The following is a 23,282-nucleotide window of genomic DNA, read 5'->3' on the forward strand; positions in this document are numbered from 1 at the left end:
AAACAGTGTGACTTTAGGATGCAGTTTATAGGTCTCTCAGAAGACAGAAAGAAATTATCTTGGGTATCCTAGTTTAACCTCAGGCACAGCAAACGGAGAAAAATTGCATGAACATGAACATAGATCCAGAACAAAACTTTTAAAACGAGGTCAAAACATTAGAACTGAGGACAGGATTTGCTAGACCCAACAAAAATTTGAACCAGACCAGTAAGACACTGCCTACAAGCTTAAAATATTTTGTCACTGGGACATGTTCTTGAATTTAGCAAATCACTATTCTCATTCCTTCCCTTTTCTTCTTATTCACTTTACTGCAAAGAATTGGTTTGTTCTCAAAAAACATTTCAAATTTGGGGTGTAGAAATGCTAAGCAACTTCAAAAAAACTAAATGCAGAACAAAACCACTCAAACCACTGACAGTCTGTATTAAATACAAGCATTAATATGAAACCTGAGTAGATAATAGGCCTCCCTGCGTGCAAAACATGCATTGAGATGGTTTTAGCTATACAAACAACAAAAACCACAATATGTCAGACGAGAAACTGATGCAGAAGGTGGCTTGCCAGCTATTGCACACCACTTTATTCACAGAGGTAGGAATCAGAATTAACCTGCACTGAGAAGTCAAATCAAAACTATGTAGTAACCACCCTCTGACAGCTTAAAAAAGCGCAGCCCTGGTTTCCAAAGTGCAGATGGGCTCACAAGAACGAACTTACTTCTGACAGTTAACAACCAGCTGGAGGAGGTCTGGCCTTTGGGGTTGACAGCTGTACAGCTGTAAGATCCACTGTCCCTCAAGCAGGCTTTCTTTATCCATAAACAGTGAATTCCATCTTCCTCATATATTTGGACATCTTCTCCAGCTTTAATAGGTCGGCCTTCTTTGAACCACTCCACATCTGGTTTTGGCTTCCCTGAAACTAGACAATCAGACATTTGGATTTTTATGAATAGGTGTTCATAATTAGTATTATTTAGTATATATTTATTTAGTACTATTTAATTTAGTATAAATTAGGTACACTTTACCATACATAATTATATAAACCTTAATAGGCAATACACAAAACTGTTGTCAGAAAGTTTGATATTTCTGATTTTCTAAAACTTCTTGGCCAGCCCATCTCTCAAAATAACAAATACTTGGTAACATGCAAAACCATATCTGAAAAAAAGCTTCGGCCTGAAACTGTTCTTCTAAAAGTCACAGACTAAATGGATATGAAACTGAAACACAGAAGGTTCTGTCCTTCTGGAACACAAACTCTTTTTTGCTCAGCACTGGCACAGGTTGCCCAGAGAGGCTGTGGATTTTCCCCACCCTGGAGATATTCAAAGATGACCTTGGTATAGTCCTGGACCTGCCTGAGGTGAGGCAGCATGAGCAGGGAGCAGGGCCAGTGAAAGCAATCCTGGTCACCATGGGCAGAGTGGATTCTCAGGAGAGTTGCTGGAATTTCTTATTTAAGTGCATTAGGCACGTCCCACTGAGATTTCCCTGCAGACACCTCGCCTTGTGTGTAAGAGTTTGTGCTTTGGGTCCAAAGCCAAATGAAAAGGCATTCTCTGTCTTCAATAAAAACTGGATGAGCTCCTTGTTCCTCTGTGATAGGGACAATATTTCCCTACCAAATGGGGTCATGAATCAGTTAAAGCTTGCAAAGTGTGTGAGATACTCTGACAGAAAACAATTCATGTTTTAGTAATATACAAAATAAACTGCAAAATAAACTGTTCAAAATGTGCCAGGATCTTTGGAATCTTTTCTCCACTCCAAATGCTCTGGACTTGTGATAGAAATTATATTCTGTACTCATGGGGCAAGACTCATCCAGAAATGAAATAAATTACCATGGTGTTGAGCGAGGGTTTTTTGCATCTAGAGAAAGAAAAATCCAATTTCTCTCTCATTTATGTGAACACTTTAAAGTACAAATGTTATTTAAAAAAAAAAAAGGCGGAAAAATGCTTACAGATTATTTTCCAAAATTGCAAATTAAAAAAAAAAAGAGAGAAGTGTTCCAAATCTACTACCCAGATTCAGCAAAATGCAACTCTCATTACTCTTCTAAGAGGTTAAAACACATTCAAATTCTGTGAAGCAAACTCTAAACCTCCCTTTTAATTCTCACTTTATCATTTCAGCTGTTAGGAAACACTCAGATCAGGCTGACCAAATATGAGACATAAAAATAGATGCCACTAGGGACATGCAGTGACTGATTGTATTTTCTCCTCTGATTTTTTTTGGCTCAAGGGCAGTGTCACTAACTGCAGTTCTGGAAAGTGTACTATCCATTTTCTCTCTTGCTTCCTCATATAAGAGGGCCTAAAACTACCTCCTAGAAGAAGCAGCATTGGTTATATCTGGGGAAATCCCAGATGAGAGAGGAGATGGACACTGGCATAGGATGGTTTGAAAATTTCACAAGTGCTGTGGAAACAGCATTGGATTCTGCATATGTTTCCAAAAGGCTGTAGGAGGAGAACAATTTTCAAAGAAGCAGGAATTACTTTCCACTTCTACACACAGAAAGGGAACCCCTTTCTGACTAAACCCAGGGGTTCCAACAATTTTCACCCCCTTACCTTTGCTCTTGAATTTAATCTCCTGGCCTTCTGATGCTTCCAGGCTCTGTGGATGGATCTCAAACTGAGGGGGAATTCCCAGGGGCTCCCTCTTCTCCTCCATTACAGCCCCTTGGGCTCCAGACCTGTTTTCTGCTTCTCTAGTCCTGGGGCTGACGTGCCCTGGCAGAGGTGGAGTTTGTTGAGCCGACATCAGGAGCTGCACACCTGTTTTCCTGTTTTCACCCTGTCTGATGGAAGAGGCCTGGGATTCTGCCTTTGGTTCTGGCTGTAGTTTGACAGATTGTAGTGTGATGGTGCTTGAAGTTTTCTGCAAGACCTGAGGTCCCTTTTTTCCTTCTTTATGCTCTGTGTTGGTTTCTAGGTGCTGTCCTTGCTTACTTTCTTTGGCTTCTGTGGTGATGTAAAAGGACTCTTTCTTTGCTTGCACCTTGTCTTTGGTTTCAACCATGAGTTCTGTGCTGCTGGATTTCAGCTCTTTAGCAATCCCATTGCTGGTTGCCTGTTTGAATTCTGAATTTTCAACAGCTTTAACGGCAAGTGTGGTTGGTTTTGATGGCACACTGAAGGAAAATGAGAAGTTTGGAGATACATGACCCTGTATAAAGACTCTTTATTATTATCAGTAATGATATAAATATACAAGCCCTTAGCAAGAAGCTGAAATGATTAGCCCTTAGATTCTTTCACACAGATCAAGAAGATGAGTCAAAGAGGTGAAGTGAAAAGCTTCCTAAAATGAAATCAGGTCTCTAAGACACTATCTCAACTCAGAAATTTCTGGATCTAAGTCCACCGCTCAAGCTCTAACATGCTTTGTGAGTCAGACATTAACCTTGCATGCACTGCTTTAGATGGGAAGCAATTACATGAGATCTGAATGACCATGATGTAACACTACTTGATGCTTTAATAAATTGAGGTCATGTACAATATAGCTCAAAACGTCACATAAAATACTACCATAAGGTGAAAAGAAAATGTAAATTGTGAAATGATTTTACTATTTCTAATTATGGTGCCTTGTAATTCAGGTAATTTCAAAACAGGACTGATAGGAAACTTGGCCAAAGTCTAGGGGAAGAAGAAGGGATGTTGGTACATTAAAAAGCTTGACTGGCTGTAACAATATGAACTATAGATTTATTAGGAAGAGTTTCTCAGAATTATAACGGATCTGCTGCTCAGTACTTTGGAGGCACGAGAGTAGCTGACTAACTGGGGACTTGAATCTAAGTCTCCTTCATTGAAGGTGACTGCCTTGATCCCTAAGCTATTACCTGTAGAGCACTGTGTCTGTGTCTCCCAGTTCCACAGAATTACTCCAAGGCAGAATTGGAACACATCTGAAAAAAAGGGCAATAATTTCCAGCCCAGCTGTTTTGCTACACTTGGTGCCATTAACTTATTCTATCAGGGAGACTTAGGATATTTACTGGGGCACTTTCTTCAGCCAGAATTTGATGTACTGTTTGAGCTTTGCAGTTACAGCTGTAAGACTTCTTCATTTTACAAAAACATTTTTTTTTTTTGGTGACTAAATGATGGAGGATGCAGAATTACTCTGGAGAACCACATGCATGGGAAGTTTTGCCTCCAATGCTGCACAGTTTCATTTGCACTAAACTTACTTTCAAGTATGTTCCTAAAAACCACACAGATCTGAAAAACAGAATAGCACAGCATTTTCAATTCCACTTTGCAGTTAGGAAAGTGTGTGCATGCCATTTAGAAATCTCATCCAGGGCATGTGAGAATAGGTTAAACATCTCAATGACTATAAAGCAACTGGCCTTCACCAAAGTCTTACACAGACAGCCTTGAACTTTTCATTCCTGCATTTTCTATTCATGAAGTAATTATATAAAATAATTTTAAATACTATAGTAATTAAATTTTAAAAATCTTGATAAAGGCCTAAATATTATTTTTCTGTTTCCTGTTACTTTACCCCTACTTTTGTATGTGTTTTCAGACAACAACAGTGACCATGGCCATACCATGTTTAGTTTATGAAAGGAAAGAACAACCAGCTCAGTACTGACAAGGTGCACTCACGTTGTTAACTTCAAAAGTGAAGTTAGACCCTCTGATACAGCATACAATTTCTACTCACATAAGTTAGCTTTTTAAAAATTTTGCTTTCCTGAACCAGACCAGAACTCTGTACTTCATTGTGTTGCCACCAATTCCACCAACTATTTCCTATGAGTCTACCAGTACAGCTGAATTGGGCAGCAAGAGAGAATCTTTTTCCAAGCAAACACTTTCTGACTTCCAAATACAGACTGACCCTCCAAAAATTTATCATTTTGTGAAGAAAGCACATGCACTAAATGTCAAAATCAGTGCACTGCAATTAAATAATCAGAGAAAGCACTCCAATAAAAACATACCAAGGTGGCTGAGTGTATGTGTCTGTCTTATCTGGACCTGAAATATAAAAGAAGAAACAGGTAAATTATACACACAATACTGTGTGCAATTCCAAAAATTTGAAAGATTTTAAGCAAAAAATATACCTAAGAACCTTCACTCTTCAAATTTTCAATGCATTGAAGTCAAGATTGACTATCACCACACCTGAAATTGATATTGATAACAGGAAGCTGCTCAGCTAAAACACAAAGAGGTCTTGGTCCATTTTGAGACATTGCTGCATCATGTTCTCACAACCTTGCAGAACTAAAAGTTCAGGGACCCTCAAAAGCTCTGTGTTGGGGGGGAGAAGTATGGAAGAGATTCCAGCTGGGAAGCAGCTTGTCAAATATTATGATAATTCCACAGAGTTAGAGGTAGAGGTAGAGGTAGAGGTAGAGGTAGAGGTAGAGGTAGAGGTAGAGGTAGAGGTAGAGGTAGAGGTAGAGAAAGACAAACCATCAACGAGTCCTACACTTGAGCATGCTCACAGTGAAACAGCAGCTGTCCTCTGGCTAAAACACAGAGCCAAGTCAACAGGAGCAAAACCTCCCAAAACCTGAACCCATCTGTAAACATTTATCAACCCATTTGCTGTGTAGCAACAATTATCATGATTAACATGAGTAACACAAAAGCTAATTATCCCATTTCTTCACTTTGCAACACCAGCAAGAAATCTGGAACATGGCTGAGCTACATTGATTTGCCAAGGTGCCTTATCAGTTGCATTGATAAAACTGAGCACTTACTGACCCACAGTCAGTCTCCTCATCTGTAATCCTCCATGAATTCTCAAAAACCTTGACAGTGTTTGTTTCTCTTGGGGGCAGCATGAGATAATAAATAGTTGTGAGGAGAGAAATGCCATTCTAGGTCCAATACCAACCACATCTCTCCATTGCCCCCTAATTAGGATTCAGGATGCAATTTGTTTTCTCCTGGTCAGAGCAAAGCTGCATCTATGCTATTGTCAGCTGTGAGACTAGAAACTACAGTAGAAAGACATGTAATAATTAATTTGCAAGACATGAAATTTTTCAAGTCACTAACAAGCACATCATAAAAATGCTTTCAGAGTCTGCCTCGGGGAAAAGACAAAATCATGTGATGGATGATATCCTGATTTCCACAGTGTTTTGCAAGCAAAAATCCACATCGAAATTCTTGGACTTCCCATGCCATTCAGAGTGACCAAAAGAATCTATTTACACACAGAAGTTGAGGTGAGAGAGAGAAAAAAACCCATTTCAATAAACCTGTCAAAATGTAACAGAAACATACAAATAAAAACTGAAAAGATTGGATAAATGCAGAAAAGGAAGCTTTGTAACTACTGGTTCCAGAGAAGCCAATACCATGCAACCCTGTCTATTAAAAGAATATTTCCTCTTTCCTCTTCACCTTCCACTCCGGGGAAAAATATAGCTATTGGAGGAAAATATATATATGAGATTGCATGTCTTTGAAATAACATGTAGTACTTCTGAGCCACTTGATTGTCTGCTAACATCTTGCAGCAGCTCAGACAACCTGATTTAACTGATAATGAAAGAATTAGGTATTACATACTGTGGTTAGGTAAGTGGAATCATCCAATTAATCAGGAGCATTGCAAAAGAGTGCCCTTTTTACCGACCTGCACTAATCCCAGAAAGAATGGATTATTCAGAGATATGGTCAGCATCTGAAGCAAACATATACCACAACTGACTTTGTGACCCTGGTTCCACATCATCTCTCAAGGCAGATATAGCCATTACAGAACAGAAAGCTCACCACTTCAGGGAGAGCAATTAGGGATCGAGTTTTATGTCTAGATAAAAGGCTCATTGAAAGCAACAGGCCTTTCTGTACAACCTCTGTTGAACAGGCAAACTGTAGAAACTTCTTCTACAATGGCTTCATCAAATTGGAACTTATAGATAAAAAGTACAGCTTTAATTTGTAGAAAGGTTAGCTGTGGTTCTGAGCTTCCCAAATGTACATCCACTTGCTATTTATATTGTTGATACCTTACAGAGTGACAGCACTGACGTGAAACTAAAAATCTGGCAACAACAAACTCACTGCTGGGTGCATATGCAATCCATTGACCTCATGACTGCAGCTGAAGCCAGCAGCTGTGGATTTAATTATTGAATTGGGTCCAGTGACTGCTTGCCCACTGACTGATGAACTTCCTCTTTAGTGTGTTTGCTGAAGGCTGTATGATTTTGAAATTGATACAAAGAGCATCCTAAGAAGCATCAAACTACAAAACGAGCTGTATATGATAACACATGTGTGAAATAGAACATTCAACTTATGCAAAGATATTTGTTTCCTTAACAAGCAGTGAAATAAGCAGGGTTGAGAGTTGAGAAGACTGAATTTTAATCTTATTAAGACAGTTTTTTTTCCTCTCTCATAAGTTAGAATTATGTTATTTTATTTACTTTCCTAGTTCTACAAATACAGATAGAACTTTGCCTCCCATAAGAGACTTGGTTTAAATGTGCATCTGGTGCTAGTACACAACAAAGACAAAATTAATTACTGGTAAGTGCAAGGTTCCATCTGCTGAAAAGCAAATCAATGTTCAAAACACAGAAGTCAAAGTCACAGTGAAAGTGAAAAGGTGTTTTTAAAGGAACCTGTTACCAAGCATTTGGATAGCCTTTTTTTCCCATTGAACCACACAATGGTTCCAGCTGAAGCATGCTCCAAGCTATCACAGCATCATTTAACAGAGAGAGAGATAGAGAGAGAAGATAGCGGGAAGAAGTGAATGTTTCTTGTAAATATCGAGAACACAACTAGAGACATTTTAACAAAATGCCTGTGGCTCACTTTTCTGTCTCCTGCAAACTCTTTGCTGTACCTTGTATGGTGAGCTCTGCAGACACAGATGCCTTCCCAGCACTGTTCATCACTGTGCACGTGTAAATTCCTGAATCAGCAAGCTGAACGTTTTGGATCTCCAAGAACTGGATGCCTGTTCTCTCATACATGTTGAAACGCTCATTTTGCTGTAACTGAATATCACCCTGCAAATAACACAGAACAGCATGAAAGAGCAGCTATTGTTAAGAGAAGGGGAGCATGAATTTTTTAGTAAAACATTAGGTCAAAATGCCTTTCTCCTATCCTTTAGCCAAATTCCTTCTATGAATAATACTCATATGGCATAAACATAACAATAAATTGTGTCCAAAATTCTGTAATTCATATCTTCAGGAGACTTCCTTTTTCCTCTATTTTGCCACCTACTCATCTCATTTTGGTTTCAGCCTTTCCCTGTTTATTATACTCAGATTCCTAGAAAAAATTCTTTTCATTGTATGTGTGTTCAAACCAGTTTTATGTTCCTGTTTGTTCCAGGAATCCAAATGCTTTTAAGCAAAAGCTTCCAGTCTGGAGAATAGTTCTCTATCCCTCAATAACTACACTGGAGTTAAATCCATATCCATAATCCATATCTAGAGATACGGCTTTGAGGCATGAAGAAATTTGTAGAGTTCTGTGCTCTCTGTTACACAGAGTAGATAATCACAATGACAATTTTTGCCATTAAATTCTACAAAGCAACTGACCAATACCTCATCTGTGAGCAAATCAGTGCTTTTGCTTCAGTGTCAGCCATTAAGAATGAGTGCCTTCCTATAAGACACCACCGCTTCTCCCATCCTAAGTTTAGGAAGGGAAAGCCTACAAATCTACTATTTTACTTGGGCAGTAAACATTTGAGACACTGTCATTCTTGAAGTCTATCAACTTACTGCTATCTGGGTGCTTTAGGTCCTAATGGAATTTTTAAAAGCTAGTTCACACCCAGGAGTTGGTGACGATACAGAAGCTTATGTTCCTTGCGGCAAGTAAGAAAATTACAAAGAAAATAATAAGCAGAGTTAGATATTTACAAGCAGGCTTAATAATTAGTTCTGAGAAGTGCTATTTTACTTGTTGATAAAGCTTCCATGCTGTAAGGAAGGTGGTCATCTATTGGTTCTACAGTATCCAGATGTGGTCCAGCAGATATGTAAGCTCATTTCCATGATATAGAAGGTGATAATCAATAGCAAAATATTTCATATAACCTCCAAAAAATGTATGGAGAAGTACCAAAGTGTAGATCCAAACTGCTAGATTGGTAGTCCCTACTTCCCTTTTACCACACAGCCCTGAACAAAGAGAACTGAGTGCCAAATCCTGTTTTGCACAGAGCTGCATGGCTGGAAAACCTGAGCGAGCCTGATGGGACTGGAACCAGGCTGTGGTGGAGCAGCTGCACTGCAGAGCCCCAGAGAGCCAGCAGATCCCACAGAATGGATGGCAGCTGGAAGGAGAGGCAGACTCCAGATGGAGCCACCAGTTGCAGGAGATGTCAGAGAGCACTTCCACTGCAAAAGGCTGCCTGTGTTTGGGCATGTACCCTGACATTCTTGTATTTCAGACAAGGATAAGCCTGGAATAAAGCAGACAATGACTTGGAAGCATTTCCCTGTTCTCTGAGGGTTTGGGTTTTTTTGGTTTTTTTTTCTTTCTCCCCCAGACCTGGAGATACCAAGAGAAAATGTAAGCACTGATAAGAGTTGCATTTTTTTCTGTTCATGATAAAATAAGGTATTTGTCTGTTGAAGGGTGGAAGGAAGCAGGATACCACCAGAGCAGCCATATATTTGGTCTTCCAAATTAAAGAAAGTAACTGTAATTCTCTAAAATACCGACAGTTTCAGTAAAAATTACCTCATCAGTGTAATACCTAATTATCACCTGAAAGCTCTCTCTTTACAAACAAAAAATGTGTTTGGAGATCTTGTGTATGCCCAGAGGGGACACTGGGACTTAAGACTTCAACGTACATTTCACCTTTTCAAGTCATAAAATTTCAAAAGAGAAGGAAAACATAAACTTTTGGGGAAATCATACCTTAAACCAAGTTACTTGAGGCTGAGGTCGTCCTGTTATTTTACATGAGAATTTGCCCGTTTGGCCCTCGCGCACAACAACTCTGTTGGGTTTTGTAGCAAACTTGGGAGGACTTTCTCCCCAGATGCTCGGCCTCTGCTCCACAGATGGAACAGCAAGTCTTCCCCTGCAAAGGCAATTGACATTCTGGTTTTACAGAGGAGCTGGAAGCTCTTGTGGTTAGAGCACATGTCAGGAAGCGTTTTAGACTTGTGGTCTGCCAGCAAGGGTGTATCATTGGTGGCAACCTAGACTGTAGTTGCACGATATTTTTCTTGGCCATGGAAGAAATGGAAATGCTGGTGATGACTGCTCTTGACTCCTCATGCAATCAAACAGTGTTATGCTATGCACCCTCATCTGGCATACACAGATCTTGGGGATCATTTCAGTTGTTCATAAGCAGAGCTGGGCAAACCAAAAGATAGGAAACACTGTATGCATTTAGTTTTCCCCATTTTCTGTTTTTTAGTTGCCTCCTAAGAGCTTATTTGTGCCTACTTGTTTACTGTTCACAGGTTTTTTATAATTTAATTTGTTTTATTCTTGAGTGTAATTGTCACAGTAATTTCTGATTTATGAATCAGCACCTTGGTTTTGCAACATTCTGACATGTCCTGGTAAATAATTTTGGTCTGGGGAAGACTTTTATTTGTGACCTCATTTGCTACCATATTTTCAAAGCAAATGTGAAGAGGACACAAAACCAAAGTACACCTGTCCCAGGTGAACTACTGTTAAGGGTAAATGCCCAGCTCTACTTACTTGGCTGGCACAGCTGGGAAATGACATGTGGGATGAAACTAAAGTGACTGCAGTCCAAAACTGTAAACAGTTCCACAACCATAAAACATAAAACATGAAGAGCATTATAGCATGAAAAAATAAAAAAAGGTGCAACTTCAGGTCAGTTAATGTCAAAGGGAACACACTCACTCATTGCTCTCAAGCCTTGGTACAACAAAGACACATTAGCAGATGGCAGATGGTGATTTTTTTTTAAACATTTAATTTCAAGCAAACTGAACCATTTTCAAGGCTTTCTTTTCCAGATGGCCTTTTACCACATGCAAGTAAGATGTGTCAATACCTCACCATTTCTACCAGGTGTCAGATACTAACAGAGACTGCATTTTCTTATTCCAAGGTGCTGCCAAGACATGGTGGCTGCCATATGGGCAGCTCGAGGTTTCTAAGCAAGAGATGATACCATAATGAAAGGATTTACAAGGAAAAGAGGACCAGAAAAAGTATTGAGAGAAGGGTGACTGTAACATGCTAAAATGAAAATCACTTTATCATATAATTAAATATCTGATAGTTTTTAATGTAATCTCCCTCATACTACCACTGAAGAACTTAAATGTGTACTAAAGCAGTCTTTCAGTAACCATCTTTAGGTGGTGAGTCTATATTTATTTATCTATAAATATTATAATATATTAAATTATATTATTATAATATATTAAAAGCAAATCTACCACTAGGTGGCCTGCATCTTTATGGCTGGTTCCTAGATATGAACCAATGGAAATGTATAATTGTTTTTTCTTTTCTCTTCTCCTACCATAGAATTATTAATACTGAATAAAACACAGGAACATGAAAAGTGAGGACAATCACTCTAACTCTTCACAATGCAATGGATTAAGATAGTGTTCTGTAAAGTCTGAATATACAACAAAATCTGACAGTGACCTGAACTGTCCTTTCTTGTTTTGATCATTAATCCTGTGTGTATGTCTGTAGGTCACTTGCAATACAGAATTTATCATGTAAAAGCCTTCCTGATTACTCAGTTTTACTTAGCATTTTCACTGTTGTAATCTGTCAATTTTAAAATTCAAAAAAACCCCTCAATGTTCAAATCAATGAGGAAATTAAAACCTCCAGTTTTAATTATCTGTATCTAATCACTAACTAATCAGAACATGCATTTTTGCCTACATCCAAAGCGATTCAGTGCCAGAGATATAAGTCAGAGAAAAATCTGCTTAAATTCAAACTGTTTATAAAGAAATTAATTCAGCTGTTGGAAGAATTAGGCATGAGGCTTTCAAAACGGTGACATTCACATAATTGTAAATGCCTACTGAAGTGCAGAAAGTACAAGTAGGCTCTTGTGTGCCAGCTTACATCACCCCATCAACCTATTCTGAGTAAAGTTACTCCAAACCAGAACAATAATTTCTTCTGGACTACAGTTTACCCACTGTGTTGCTTGGAAATATTTAAATTCTGCGTGCAAGAATGCTGATTTCAGTTGCTTTTATTTCTTACTGATGACTCTTAAAGCAGTATTTGCTCTGGCTTTAAAAAAAGGCTGTCAGCTCATGACAGTTGTGAGGAAGAGTTCTTGAATATCAGCGAGCAGAGAAGAGGGTGCAGTATTTAGGTATCAGCAGGATGTCCTGTTTCCAGCCACATTAATTGCTCAGTCAGTATGCTGCAGCAGTAGCTGTGCATCTTCCTGACTGCCTCAACCATTCTGCTTAGACAGCAGCTCTCACTGTAGCTACTCTGCTTGGGGTAAATGAAGACTTTTAGAAAGAGTAATTTCACTTGTTTTCCTACCAAAATATATTTAAGTGTCTGTTAAACAATATCCAAGCCAGTAGTCTGCTTACCCAGAGGTTTTGGCACTGGATGGCAGGCTGTATTTCATCAAGGAGTTTCCTGTAAGCATAGGACAGAAACACAGGAAGTCGAAAATTTTGTCAAGCCCATTGGGAATTACAGATAATAAAGACTATGTAAAATATGCATTCCTCCAGGTTAGAAACATAAAGGAGGAATGCAACACCTGCAGTATAAAGTTACGTCATCTGTAGTTCAAAGTTAGGCTCTCCAATTTCAAAACCAAGCTTTAGCAGAGTTGCTGTCTAACCCCTGGCATCAGTTGTAAAGACGCTGAAGATTATTCATGAAAAAATACTTTTTTGAACGAAACTGTCTAATTTATACAGTGCACTGTATATTAATATAATATAATATAATATAATATAATATAATATAATATAATATAATATAATATAATATAATATAATATAATATAATATAATATAATATAATATAATATAATATAATATAATATAATATAATATAATATAATATAATATAATATAATATAATTAATCCATATATAATTAATAAATAATAATAATAAATATATACATATAATTTATACAGCACTTCAAGTTAAGATAGCAGGAGGTTTTCAGGCTATGAAAACTTTACTTGGCAGTGTTTTCAGCCCGAAGCACCCCCGCTGTACATGGCACAGGAGCTGGTGCCCCGCAGGAGGGAGAAGCCGCGGGAGCCCAGCGCCATCTGCTGCACACAGAGCTCGGCCCGGAGCATCAAACACACAGCTCTGGGGTGGGCAAAAACACCTGCTCGAGAGCCTTCCGAGAGCCCACATCGCTGTCACACGGGACAGCCGTGCAATGGAAAGAATAGATCATGTTTATGTCACCCACTTTTTCAAGCAGCAGGCAACCCCACGTGGTTATCTTTGCGGAGAACAGAAAAACGTAATTTGCTTTGCTATCTTGATGGATAAAGGGATTTTAGAACAAAAGCCATATGATTCTTAAACTCTGAGAAATTCAGTCATTGGTACTGCCCCAAAGTTGTTTTGAACTGCAGCAAAAAACAGGTCAGAAAAACTGATATAAAAACGGCTTTTAAAAAATCCTCCACCTCCATGTAAATTGTCATTCATAAAGTTGTCCCAACTTAAAACAAGGGGAAAAATAAATACGTCACATAATTTTTACAACAGAAGGCAGTAGCAATCATGTCAGATCTATGCATATTTCAGTGTGTGCTCTGAGTATATTAGAGTTTTTGACTCTGAATAAACCCAAATACTGATAGCTTCAGGACTGCTGCAGATTTTTTCTTTTCTTCAAGAATTCAAGACAAAGACCTGAAATGTTTTGATATTCAACAGATCTCTGATATGACCAAATTGCAAGAGGAGAAGCAGTACAATTGATTTCAATCCTTCCCTGGCTTTGTACCACTCTTTAAATTTTAAATTTGGCAGTTTGCAACTATCTAATATGCAGATGTGCTCTTAAAAATTCCTGGGTTTGATCCTGGCTGTTTCCTGTGTGATATTAAGCATGCAATTACAACCAGGCATGCAGCTTAGCAATTTCTGTCCTGAGTGGTGACTTCCATAAAAATTACAAAGTTTAGAACAAAGTCTTTAAAGCTAGGACTTTTGTTACCTGCACATCATCACCCACACCTGAAACAGAAATCACACTTTATCTAATTGTAGACGTGTAGCTCCCTGCACAATGTCTTACCATGTGAAATGCAGTAAATGAACCTTTCTCTTGCATCAATAAGAAGGCATGTATGTACAGTTGTGATTTTAACCAGACTTTTTAGCACACCTCGTTCCTTTGCTTAAACTATAATCACCAAAAGAACAGCATAAGAATCTTCTGACCTTCCACTGTCAGTTCCACGGTCACCTGACGAACCCCACCATCATTTGCAGCCTCACAGGTGTATTTGCCACCATCACCTTCCTGCACACCTTTGATGACCAAGCTGAAGACGCCCCGGATGCTGCGGTCCACGACATAATGGTCTCCCTCTGGGACAGGATGCCCATTCCTGTACCATGTGATCTGTGGCTCAGGGTAGCCTCTGACCTGGAAAGATGTGAGAGAGAGAGTGCAGAAAGAAGGTAAACTTACCAGATGATGATATCAGGAAGAAATGTTGGACATTTAGCAATGCAGTGGAAAGTTCTTGACACATATTCTTTAATATGTCTGCTAAAGACATATTCTTTGCAAGCCAAATGGCAGAAGATAATGAAATGAAAAACACTCTTGGATAAGCCAGACTTAAAATCATAAGACTAGTCAGGCAGAAAAATTTCCCACTTAGAATGGTTTCTCTGCAAAAACACAGTGAGAGTGCCAATGAAAAATCCTGATACCTGAATCCCTACTGCTCAGAAAATAAAAAAAAAAAGGCCAGTAATGCTACTACACCTCTGAGTATGCAAGACTGCAAGGCTTTTGGACCAAATACCTCTAGCATGCTTGCCAAGGATTTGGCTTATATTGTAGATCTGTAAACAGCCATCTAGTTTTCCAATGTGCTGAGACATAGTAAGTATCTCCTGACAATATACAGGCAAAAAATGCAGACACATACTAAAATCTTTGCTGATCTTTCAAAGTAGAAGATAAGGAGCTGCAATTTGAGAAAGCATCATTAAGGATCATTCTCATGTTATGGCAGGAGAGGACTATAAGCACCTACACTTAATCACACAAATATACAGCTCAGAGAGACTTCTGGCCTACCCAAAAGAAGAATTTTCAGGAAAATTGACCAGCCCTGTTCTCATTAAATAACAAACATACTGGTGCATCCCTGCCTCCTATGGCATTAATGATGCCTTCAGATTTATAGGCAGAGCCTTGGCTGGGGTAACGGAGAACTGAGTTATTGATTTACAACTGAGTTCTTGAAACTTGATGAGGATTTGTGACTTTCTTTTGCAAAAAAATGGGAAAAGCAGACATACATCAGTTTCCACCAAAGAAAAAAACTACTCAGGCAAAGGTTCTTCCTCTGCTTTGTGAGAAATGCCATCCTCTTTGAGGGTCACTTTAGAATGTGTTAATTGTTAGCACGCTTGCCAAGTCATCATAACAACTCCTGATTGCAGTACTCCTTTCCTATCCCCACTCTGTCAGCTCTCCATCTCCTGACTCTTTGATCCTTTGTCTACAAATCATGAAGTAACTGAGTGAATCAAGATGAGCTGGAATGAGTAATAGTCATGGCTGTGTTTGCTCACTGGGAAAGAAGCAATGTTGCCTTCTGAACTACATATCAAAATTTGGCAACTGAGCAGGAAGTCCCTTCAACCTCCAGGTGGGCAAAATATTGATGATCTGTCTTGAAGTGAAGAAGGCTTGATTGTGGCTTGGGCAAATTCCTCCCAGCATTCTCCTCTCAGTTTCCAATTCTCATTTCAGCTCTGCTTTCTCTGACTGCACAGCACTTTGAAAGTTACAATATTTAGCCAACCAACCTTACCCATTCTTAGGCTCTCTTCTTTAAAAAACTTTCATTTTTAATCCAGCCCCACCTCATCCAGCTGGGTTTCTCATCTGCTGCAGCTTAACCTACAGCTGTCAGATTTTTTTTCTCTTTCCTTTAAATCTTGGGATATCTGTTCAGACAAATTAATTTTTCCAGTGATGGGGTGACCTCTTCTCCCTGGCACTACTTACTCAATATTAAGGACATTAACATTTGCCATGAGCTGAATATGCTGAATAAACTGGAGAAACTTTCCACTTTGGTATAATTTCTTAAATTCTTTTTGAATCTACCTTTAACTAAGCAAAAGTCATGTTCCATGAAGTACAAATTGTGGGATCCTGCACAATGGGGAGCTGATTTCTATTTAAAAATGCCACAGCATTTTTCTAAAGCTCTTTGTGGCCATGTCTTCTTCCCGTGCTTTCTGATAAACAACAGCTCCTTCTTATCCCAGACCCCTCACCCTACTCCAGCACATTGATTTAGTGCTTACTTCAGTAAAGCACAGAGTGCAGGCTCCAAGGAATATCTCTCTCAGCACATACCATTTTCATAAATAGGGAGTTGTGAAGCAGCAATATGAGACTGTTACAATACTGTAACTCCAAGTAGCTGATAATGTGCCCACTGTCACAGAAAGTGACTTGCACCAAATAACTGTTTCTTACTATTAACTTGTCAATGTCCTCATACCTGTCTTTTCATTCTAGATTAAGAAACCAACAGAAAGATTAAGCGATTTACCTAAAGCCAGAAAGTTTATTAGAATAAAGTTACTAGTTCTCATTTTTGCTTCACTGGATATTAAGATTTATTTAAAATATTTGAGGTAAAATTGTTTTCACACTGATGTATCAAGTATCTACAGTACAGTAAAATGGAAGAGTAGCACTTCAATTGATGTGAAGACATAAGCACCTTTTCAGTGGTTCTGTCTTCACATCACAGCCTCTTTACCAGCATTAGTCTAGCCACATCTGTTTACAGCTGCTGAGACTCTGGCCTGCAAATGAAAGTCATCAATTATATGTCACCTAATATATTTACTGTTTTTTCCAGTTCATAATAATTTCTTCTGGTGATTTCATTGAATTGTTCAACCCAGCTCCAAAGGCCCCAAGCATTAACTTTCAATCACTTCTAGCGGGGAACAATTGGGGTCAAAACAATGGGAAATACCCGTCTTCCTTTTCGATTTTGTTTTACAATATTCTTAAGTCCCTCTTGGACCACACAAGGCCAATTTTAGCTGACCCTTCAAGCTCTGGTAGGCCATTATGTATATACTTCCAGTATCACATGGCTGAGGCTACATTAAGTGTTTTTCCATTTCTTCTTTGTGTCTTTATTTTACACTTGCTTTGTCTATATTATTGTGTTCGTCCACATCTCTACACTGAGGAAATGCCACACCAAAAACTACAGAGACAACCAGCATTCCATTTCCTTTCAAAAGGTTGAGTCATTCCCTTCGCAAACAAATTTTTTTCTTTAATTTTTTGTCAAAAATGAAATAATGGGAAAGCAGAAGTTTACAGAATTGCTCTGTTGCAAGGATTTATTTCAGGTTTTGGTTTGGAATGTGTTTCAAACTGAGCCAGCCCTCTCTGAAATACATGGTCTTGCCATAAAAGTGTCAGGGACCCTTAAACAAATCACTGGTTACCAGATTTTGATCCTCATGGATCAATTCCAGAACTGCAGCAGGTTTTATATTCCTCCAAATCTTTCCAGAGCTCACTAAAAACATCTGCCTTGAATAAATCCACAGCAAAGAGAAATTCATCTGCTTATTTAATGCCCAGCAGCAGCATGCTATAACCCTTATTTACAACTTGGCCTGTGTGAGTATTGCCAGTCCCAGTGAGGCTGCAGCTTCTCTTTACCTGCTCTACAACAATAACGAGTGGAAAATTGACAGCAACCAGCAAATAACCATTGTTTTAGCACAAACACGAGTTTTGAGCTTTTGTCTGGACCCTTCAAGTGCTTAAGCCTTCCTGGAAAAGTCTGGTAAGGCAAAACAGTGCATCAACAGCAAGGGGAAAGAGCTGACAGAGAACCTGTGGTGTGTGAAACTCCCAGAGTTCAGGTTGTTCTGCATCTGGGTGTGAGAGAACATTATTGAAAAGGGATGGTGTTAGGTTCCCAAAGAAAAGAAAAAAATACAACAAATCCATGGAAGCTGTACTCTAAATGACAGTATTATTAGAAAATGTGCCCCTACAAACTATTCTCCACTGTCACAAACTAAAAGGCAGTCAGTGACCACCAACACCAAATACATTCAGCAATCCCTTTTCTTGTTCAAAAGCATAGGAAATGTTTTCTAAAACTTGGTCTCTATCTGTGCTCCATAAAAGAGCTGTTTATATACCAATTTCAAAAAAACATGGGTTTGCCTACTTAAACACAGTGGCATTAGCAGTTTAAGGCAATGGGATGCACCCTTTAGGCTTATGATTTTAAGTTCACTGGAGCTGCTGGCTCCAGTGAGGCCAACAATGAACACAAACCCACAGCACCCAAAAAAAAAAGCAGCCATAAGTTACAATAAACCAAAGCCTAAGTGTGAAACATTGATGGGGTGCTGTTATTGAATGTTGTTCAGTTTGGCAATAACACCTAAAGACTGTTAGAAATGATGGCAAACATTACATGACATATTCCAGCACTACGTCCATTGTACTGGCTGAGGCGTTCAGTGATTGATGTTAAGGAGTAGATAAATGTCCCATTTTGCTGTTTAAGGTCACAGAAGCAATGAGATCAGGAAGAAGACAGCTATCAAAAGGATTTATTGGCTTGCAAAATCTCCCTGGATTACATCATATATAGACAGGCACATCAAAAGCTGTACTAAGACTGGCAATGTTACAACAGTAAAGAAGTTGCTATTCAAAATAACTCCCCTCATAGAGATGATTTCATATACTGAAATATTAATTCACTAATGGCTAAAATTCCTCTCAAGAGATAATCCTTCCCCCATGAAATCAGAATTTTAAAACATCCAGATTCTCTCAGCACACAGTGTTCGGTTATGCTGCTATTTCTGTTGATTACCTTTGCCTTAATTCCCCAAAGTCCAGAATTAAGAACTATATGTATATAGTTTTCAATTATTGAATGAAAGAATCAGTTTTATGTGGGTAGTTCAATAAATCTAAAGAAAATTGATTTTGAATATAAATTTGAAAGACAGAAATATTATCTATTCACAGGGACGTAGTGTAGTTAAGCACATTCACAGTTAGACTGTGGTGTCTGGAAGCAGAGTTTGGATGGCCTGGGTAACAAGTCATAAATGAAGAATGGCAGTAATGAGAAATGTTAAATGTTTTCTAATGCATATAAGTACCTGCCATGCAGAAGAGAATAAACTATTTCCCACATCCACAGTGGATTGGGCAAGCAATAAACTTTCAAGAGAAATTGGCCAGTGTGTTGGTAGACCATGTCTGTCAGCAGTCACCTCCTTTAAAGGAACAACAGGTGCTTTGCTTATTTGGCTGCCTGCCGATCTTAACATTAAGGAATGCCAGAAGTTGAGGAAAGCTTGAGAAGGCTTTGTAGCCTATTCTCTGTTCCATGCCCATCTTCAGGAGGAAAACAGTAATTTCGAGGATCTACATCTCATAAGGCTCTAAAGATCAGAAGCTGCAAAGGAATAAAATGAGGATAGCCTCAGCCAGAGCTGTCAGATGTTACCACTGAACTCCCAAACATGTGCTTTTGGCAGATCCTTAGAAGTCACCATAAGGAGACGTCAAGGGAGATGTGGAAAACTAATCAGAATGTCTGACAAAGTCTGACCTTTATTCTGCTGCCTGCAAACCTGGCAGAGCAAATACTCATTTCTAGTGGGGAGTAAACTGCTTGAACTTTTTGCAAAACTTAGAGTAATAACCCATCAGATTGTATCAAGAAAGCAGCAGAAGAAACACCATTAAATAGCGTGACACATTTTTCAAGTGTAATTATAATCAAAGAAGTAAAGATACAGGAAAAAATGCTGTATAACACACTTGATATGTAGTAGAGACTGGATAGTGTGCCTCTTCTTCCATTTTCTAGGTATCAGCAAAAATAGAATACGATTGCCTTTATTCCAAGTTACATATTAAATGGGCTCATCTGAAGATTATACAGTTGAAGACTCTCATGCAGCCCCAAGAGATTAAATCCAAACATTAGCAACAGTTCTGTGGATGTGGCTCATCCTAGGTCCTACAAATAAAGAGGTGTTTCCCACAGTCACCAGAGGGACAGAGCCCTTTATTTTACTTGAATCAAGAGCCAATGGGTTTTGGCCCTGGACCTTGATCAAAAGACTTGTGAAGGGAAGTTAGCAGAGGATGCTACACCGTAACATATACTCTGTTCATGTAGACAGAGCTGTGTTTCTCTCAAACTAGAGAAAAAAGCTGCTTCATGTTTTAATATTTCATACTGCTGTGAACTCGTAATTTCAGTCTTAGGAAAGAAGTACTATAAAACTATTGAGACTACAACATGAATGTTGTAACTACAGCCCACCTAATAGGTGCTATATTTTGATTTAGACTTAATTTTTACTGTTAGTGCAGGTGGGAAACATGGTTCTGGCCAGCACAGCTCTTTTCAAGTCTTGTAACAAAGCTTCTGTTAGAGTCAAGCTACAGTTTGCTTTAACAAATGAATAGCAGATGTTCTTGATAAAGGAAAGTGGACATGATACATTGTTAAGCTCCTTCTGAGACTTTAAACACACACAAACCATATCTCAAGAATAGTTTATCCCTTTTAAAAGCTTACTTCTAAAACAGAGAACTTGCCTGGCAAGGTTAAACATGAAAATGTTAAATATTTGGAGACTTAGCTATGACTTTGCAAACAAAGCGAAAAACCTACCTCTTCTGCAAGAAGAATCTAGAATCCACAGTTGTGTCATTAAAGCAAAAATGGAATACAGGAGCAAACATGTTCATTTCAAAGCATTACCTACTGTAGGTACAAGAAAAACCAATGGTCTTTCTGTAAGCCTAGGATGTGTTTTATTTTTCTACTTTGCACTCACCAGTGCCCAATGGCATTTGATACTTTATAGTTCAAGCACTAAAAACAAGATCATTCTGCAGATAGCACCCCAAAAATTTTAGTTTTGACTCCTAAAAAACTCCTAGTTCTGCATAGTGTGTTCATTCAGTATCACACTTTCAACCTCTTTTTGCAGATTGCAAAGGTGCTGAACATTACACATACTACCACAGATCTTTAGGGGAATCAGTTTTTATGGTGCTCAGCAGGGAAAAATTTATGACTATCCATGGAAGACATGGTCTGTTAACTGAAAAGCAGACAGCAGCTGCACATAATTTCTTCTCCAATCTTCTACATTTAATCTTTTTTTTTTTTTTATAAAATTCAGTGTCAAGAATTCCCAGAGGTGCACAGACTATTGCCTTACTGCCAGTAGTACCAGAGTATAACTGAAAAAAGCATTGCTATCCCAGGTACCATAATCTCAACAAGTCCATTTGTCTTATATTTTTTTCTGAAGGACTCAAGTGGAATTTCAGAGTAGCACTGGGTGTCAAGCTGCCTTGATTCTATCCAAGTTCAAACATCAGTCCCAATTTACTCAGCTCTTAAGAGAATGTTGAAGCCCTATTTATGTCCTTTGGAATTAATCACATGCACAGGTGCTTTCCTAAATTAGATTTTATTTAATATAAAGAATAAGTTCAGCCGTATTGCTTTAGAGTAACATTGTTACAGGAGTCTTCATACAACCACAAAATAAGCCAGCTGAAATACAGAGCTGAGCTCTGCCATGATGGATTTTACCCTTTCCTGTCCAGAGGACATGAAGGGAACACACTGTACAGAGGAACATGTCTGTGGAGCTGGGATGTCAATCAGCAACTGAACTGGGGGCTGTAAACCTCTGCTACACTAATGGGGGCATTTTCACACAGCTGGTGCTGCCTCAGACTGGCAGAGCTTTACTGATGCAGCTTTCATAAATCATTTTACCAGCAGTAACATCTGCCTTTTTACTCTCCCCACATTGTAGCCACCCGACCTCTAGCAATTAGGTGTGTGATGAGAGTTTTATGCAAACCACCCATAGAGTTCATCTGAACCATTTTTATGTAAGTGCAAGTTTTCTGAACTTAATATGGAATTATAGGTAGACTAAATCTCTATCCATCTTTAGATCTTTTTTATATTTGTATTTAGTCATTGTTTGATTTTTCCTATTTTTAAAAAGCCTTCCTCTAGGCTGCCAATTCAAAAGCAGATGCCACAAACCTTGGGTAAAGTCTAGGAGAAAGCTTAGGCTGTTTCCTCCCGTGCCACTCAGATGTTGTCCTGATAAACAAAGATTATAAGATCTCCATAAAGTGGTAAAATTCTGGCATTTTGTCGAAGTAGGAGTGTGAAGGAAACTGAGTTATGTAGAAACTGAAGGTAATTTCAGTCCAAAATAGGTAGTGGTAGCTGTCACTTGGGAAAGTGTAACTTTGACTTCATAGCTGAGGATCTGAGACACAGGGACACACAGACTTTGCCAAACTCACACTTAAAGGAACTTAGATTTCAGTTTTTAATACTATTAGATGAAATAATCTGACCATATTTACTCCTTGCCAACAAATTTGCTACTGAAAGAATCAATGCAGTGTCTGAAGATGCAGACAGGGGGGCCACTGCTGTTGTTACAAAGAACAATGACTGAATGTGTTTGTATAAAGATACCAAAGTGCACAGTATTGCATGAAAAGTGAAGAGGATCCAGACAGAATAGGTCCAGAGCCTTGGCAATGAAATAAAAACCACGCAAAACAGTGTCACAAATAAGACACGTAAAGCCATGTGAGCCACACGGTAAGAAACGACTCTGTCAGCTCTCAATAACTCCAGTATTGCAACACAGTATGGGCCAAAAAGATTCCAAAGGCAAGGGCAAGTACAAGAACTCTCAACACAACAGTGAAGATTAGCTTTGGAGCCCTCTCTTGAGTGATACTCTCATCAATTTTAAGCTTTCCCTGGTTCTAAGTCTCTCCTTAGAGAAGAGAAGGTAAACTGCAAAGACAAAGCTTTCTTCACATGGTCCAACTTTTTAAAAGTGTTAGATTTTGTGAGGTGCTGAATAGCTTAAAAATGCTAAAAAATTTCAAAGAAATAGCTGACCTATGTGTACGGCAATGGGTCATTTAGGATTATGCAGTACAAA

General features: G+C 38.6%; 1 protein-coding gene across 3 annotated transcripts in view; it reads right to left on the reverse strand.

Annotated features, from left to right (window-relative positions):
* The window catches only part of MYLK (myosin light chain kinase), a 196,002-nt gene that overhangs the window by 104,459 nt on the left and 68,261 nt on the right, over positions 1-23,282 (reverse strand). For all 3 annotated transcript variants that reach the window (XM_088168285.1, XM_088168286.1, XM_014871778.2), the window contains 7 exons: positions 14,433-14,640; positions 12,595-12,643; positions 9,929-10,094; positions 7,881-8,046; positions 4,996-5,032; positions 2,600-3,162; positions 727-930 (listed from right to left, as the gene is read on the reverse strand). In XM_088168285.1, the coding sequence (XP_088024411.1) occupies positions 727-930; positions 2,600-3,162; positions 4,996-5,032; positions 7,881-8,046; positions 9,929-10,094; positions 12,595-12,643; positions 14,433-14,640 (1,393 nt within the window). The remainder of the gene's footprint in view (positions 1-726; positions 931-2,599; positions 3,163-4,995; positions 5,033-7,880; positions 8,047-9,928; positions 10,095-12,594; positions 12,644-14,432; positions 14,641-23,282) is intronic.

The sequence above is a fragment of the Sturnus vulgaris genome, chromosome 7 (genome assembly GCF_052056855.1).
Source record: "Sturnus vulgaris isolate bStuVul1 chromosome 7, bStuVul1.hap1, whole genome shotgun sequence".
Taxonomy (NCBI): Eukaryota; Metazoa; Chordata; class Aves; order Passeriformes; family Sturnidae; genus Sturnus; species Sturnus vulgaris.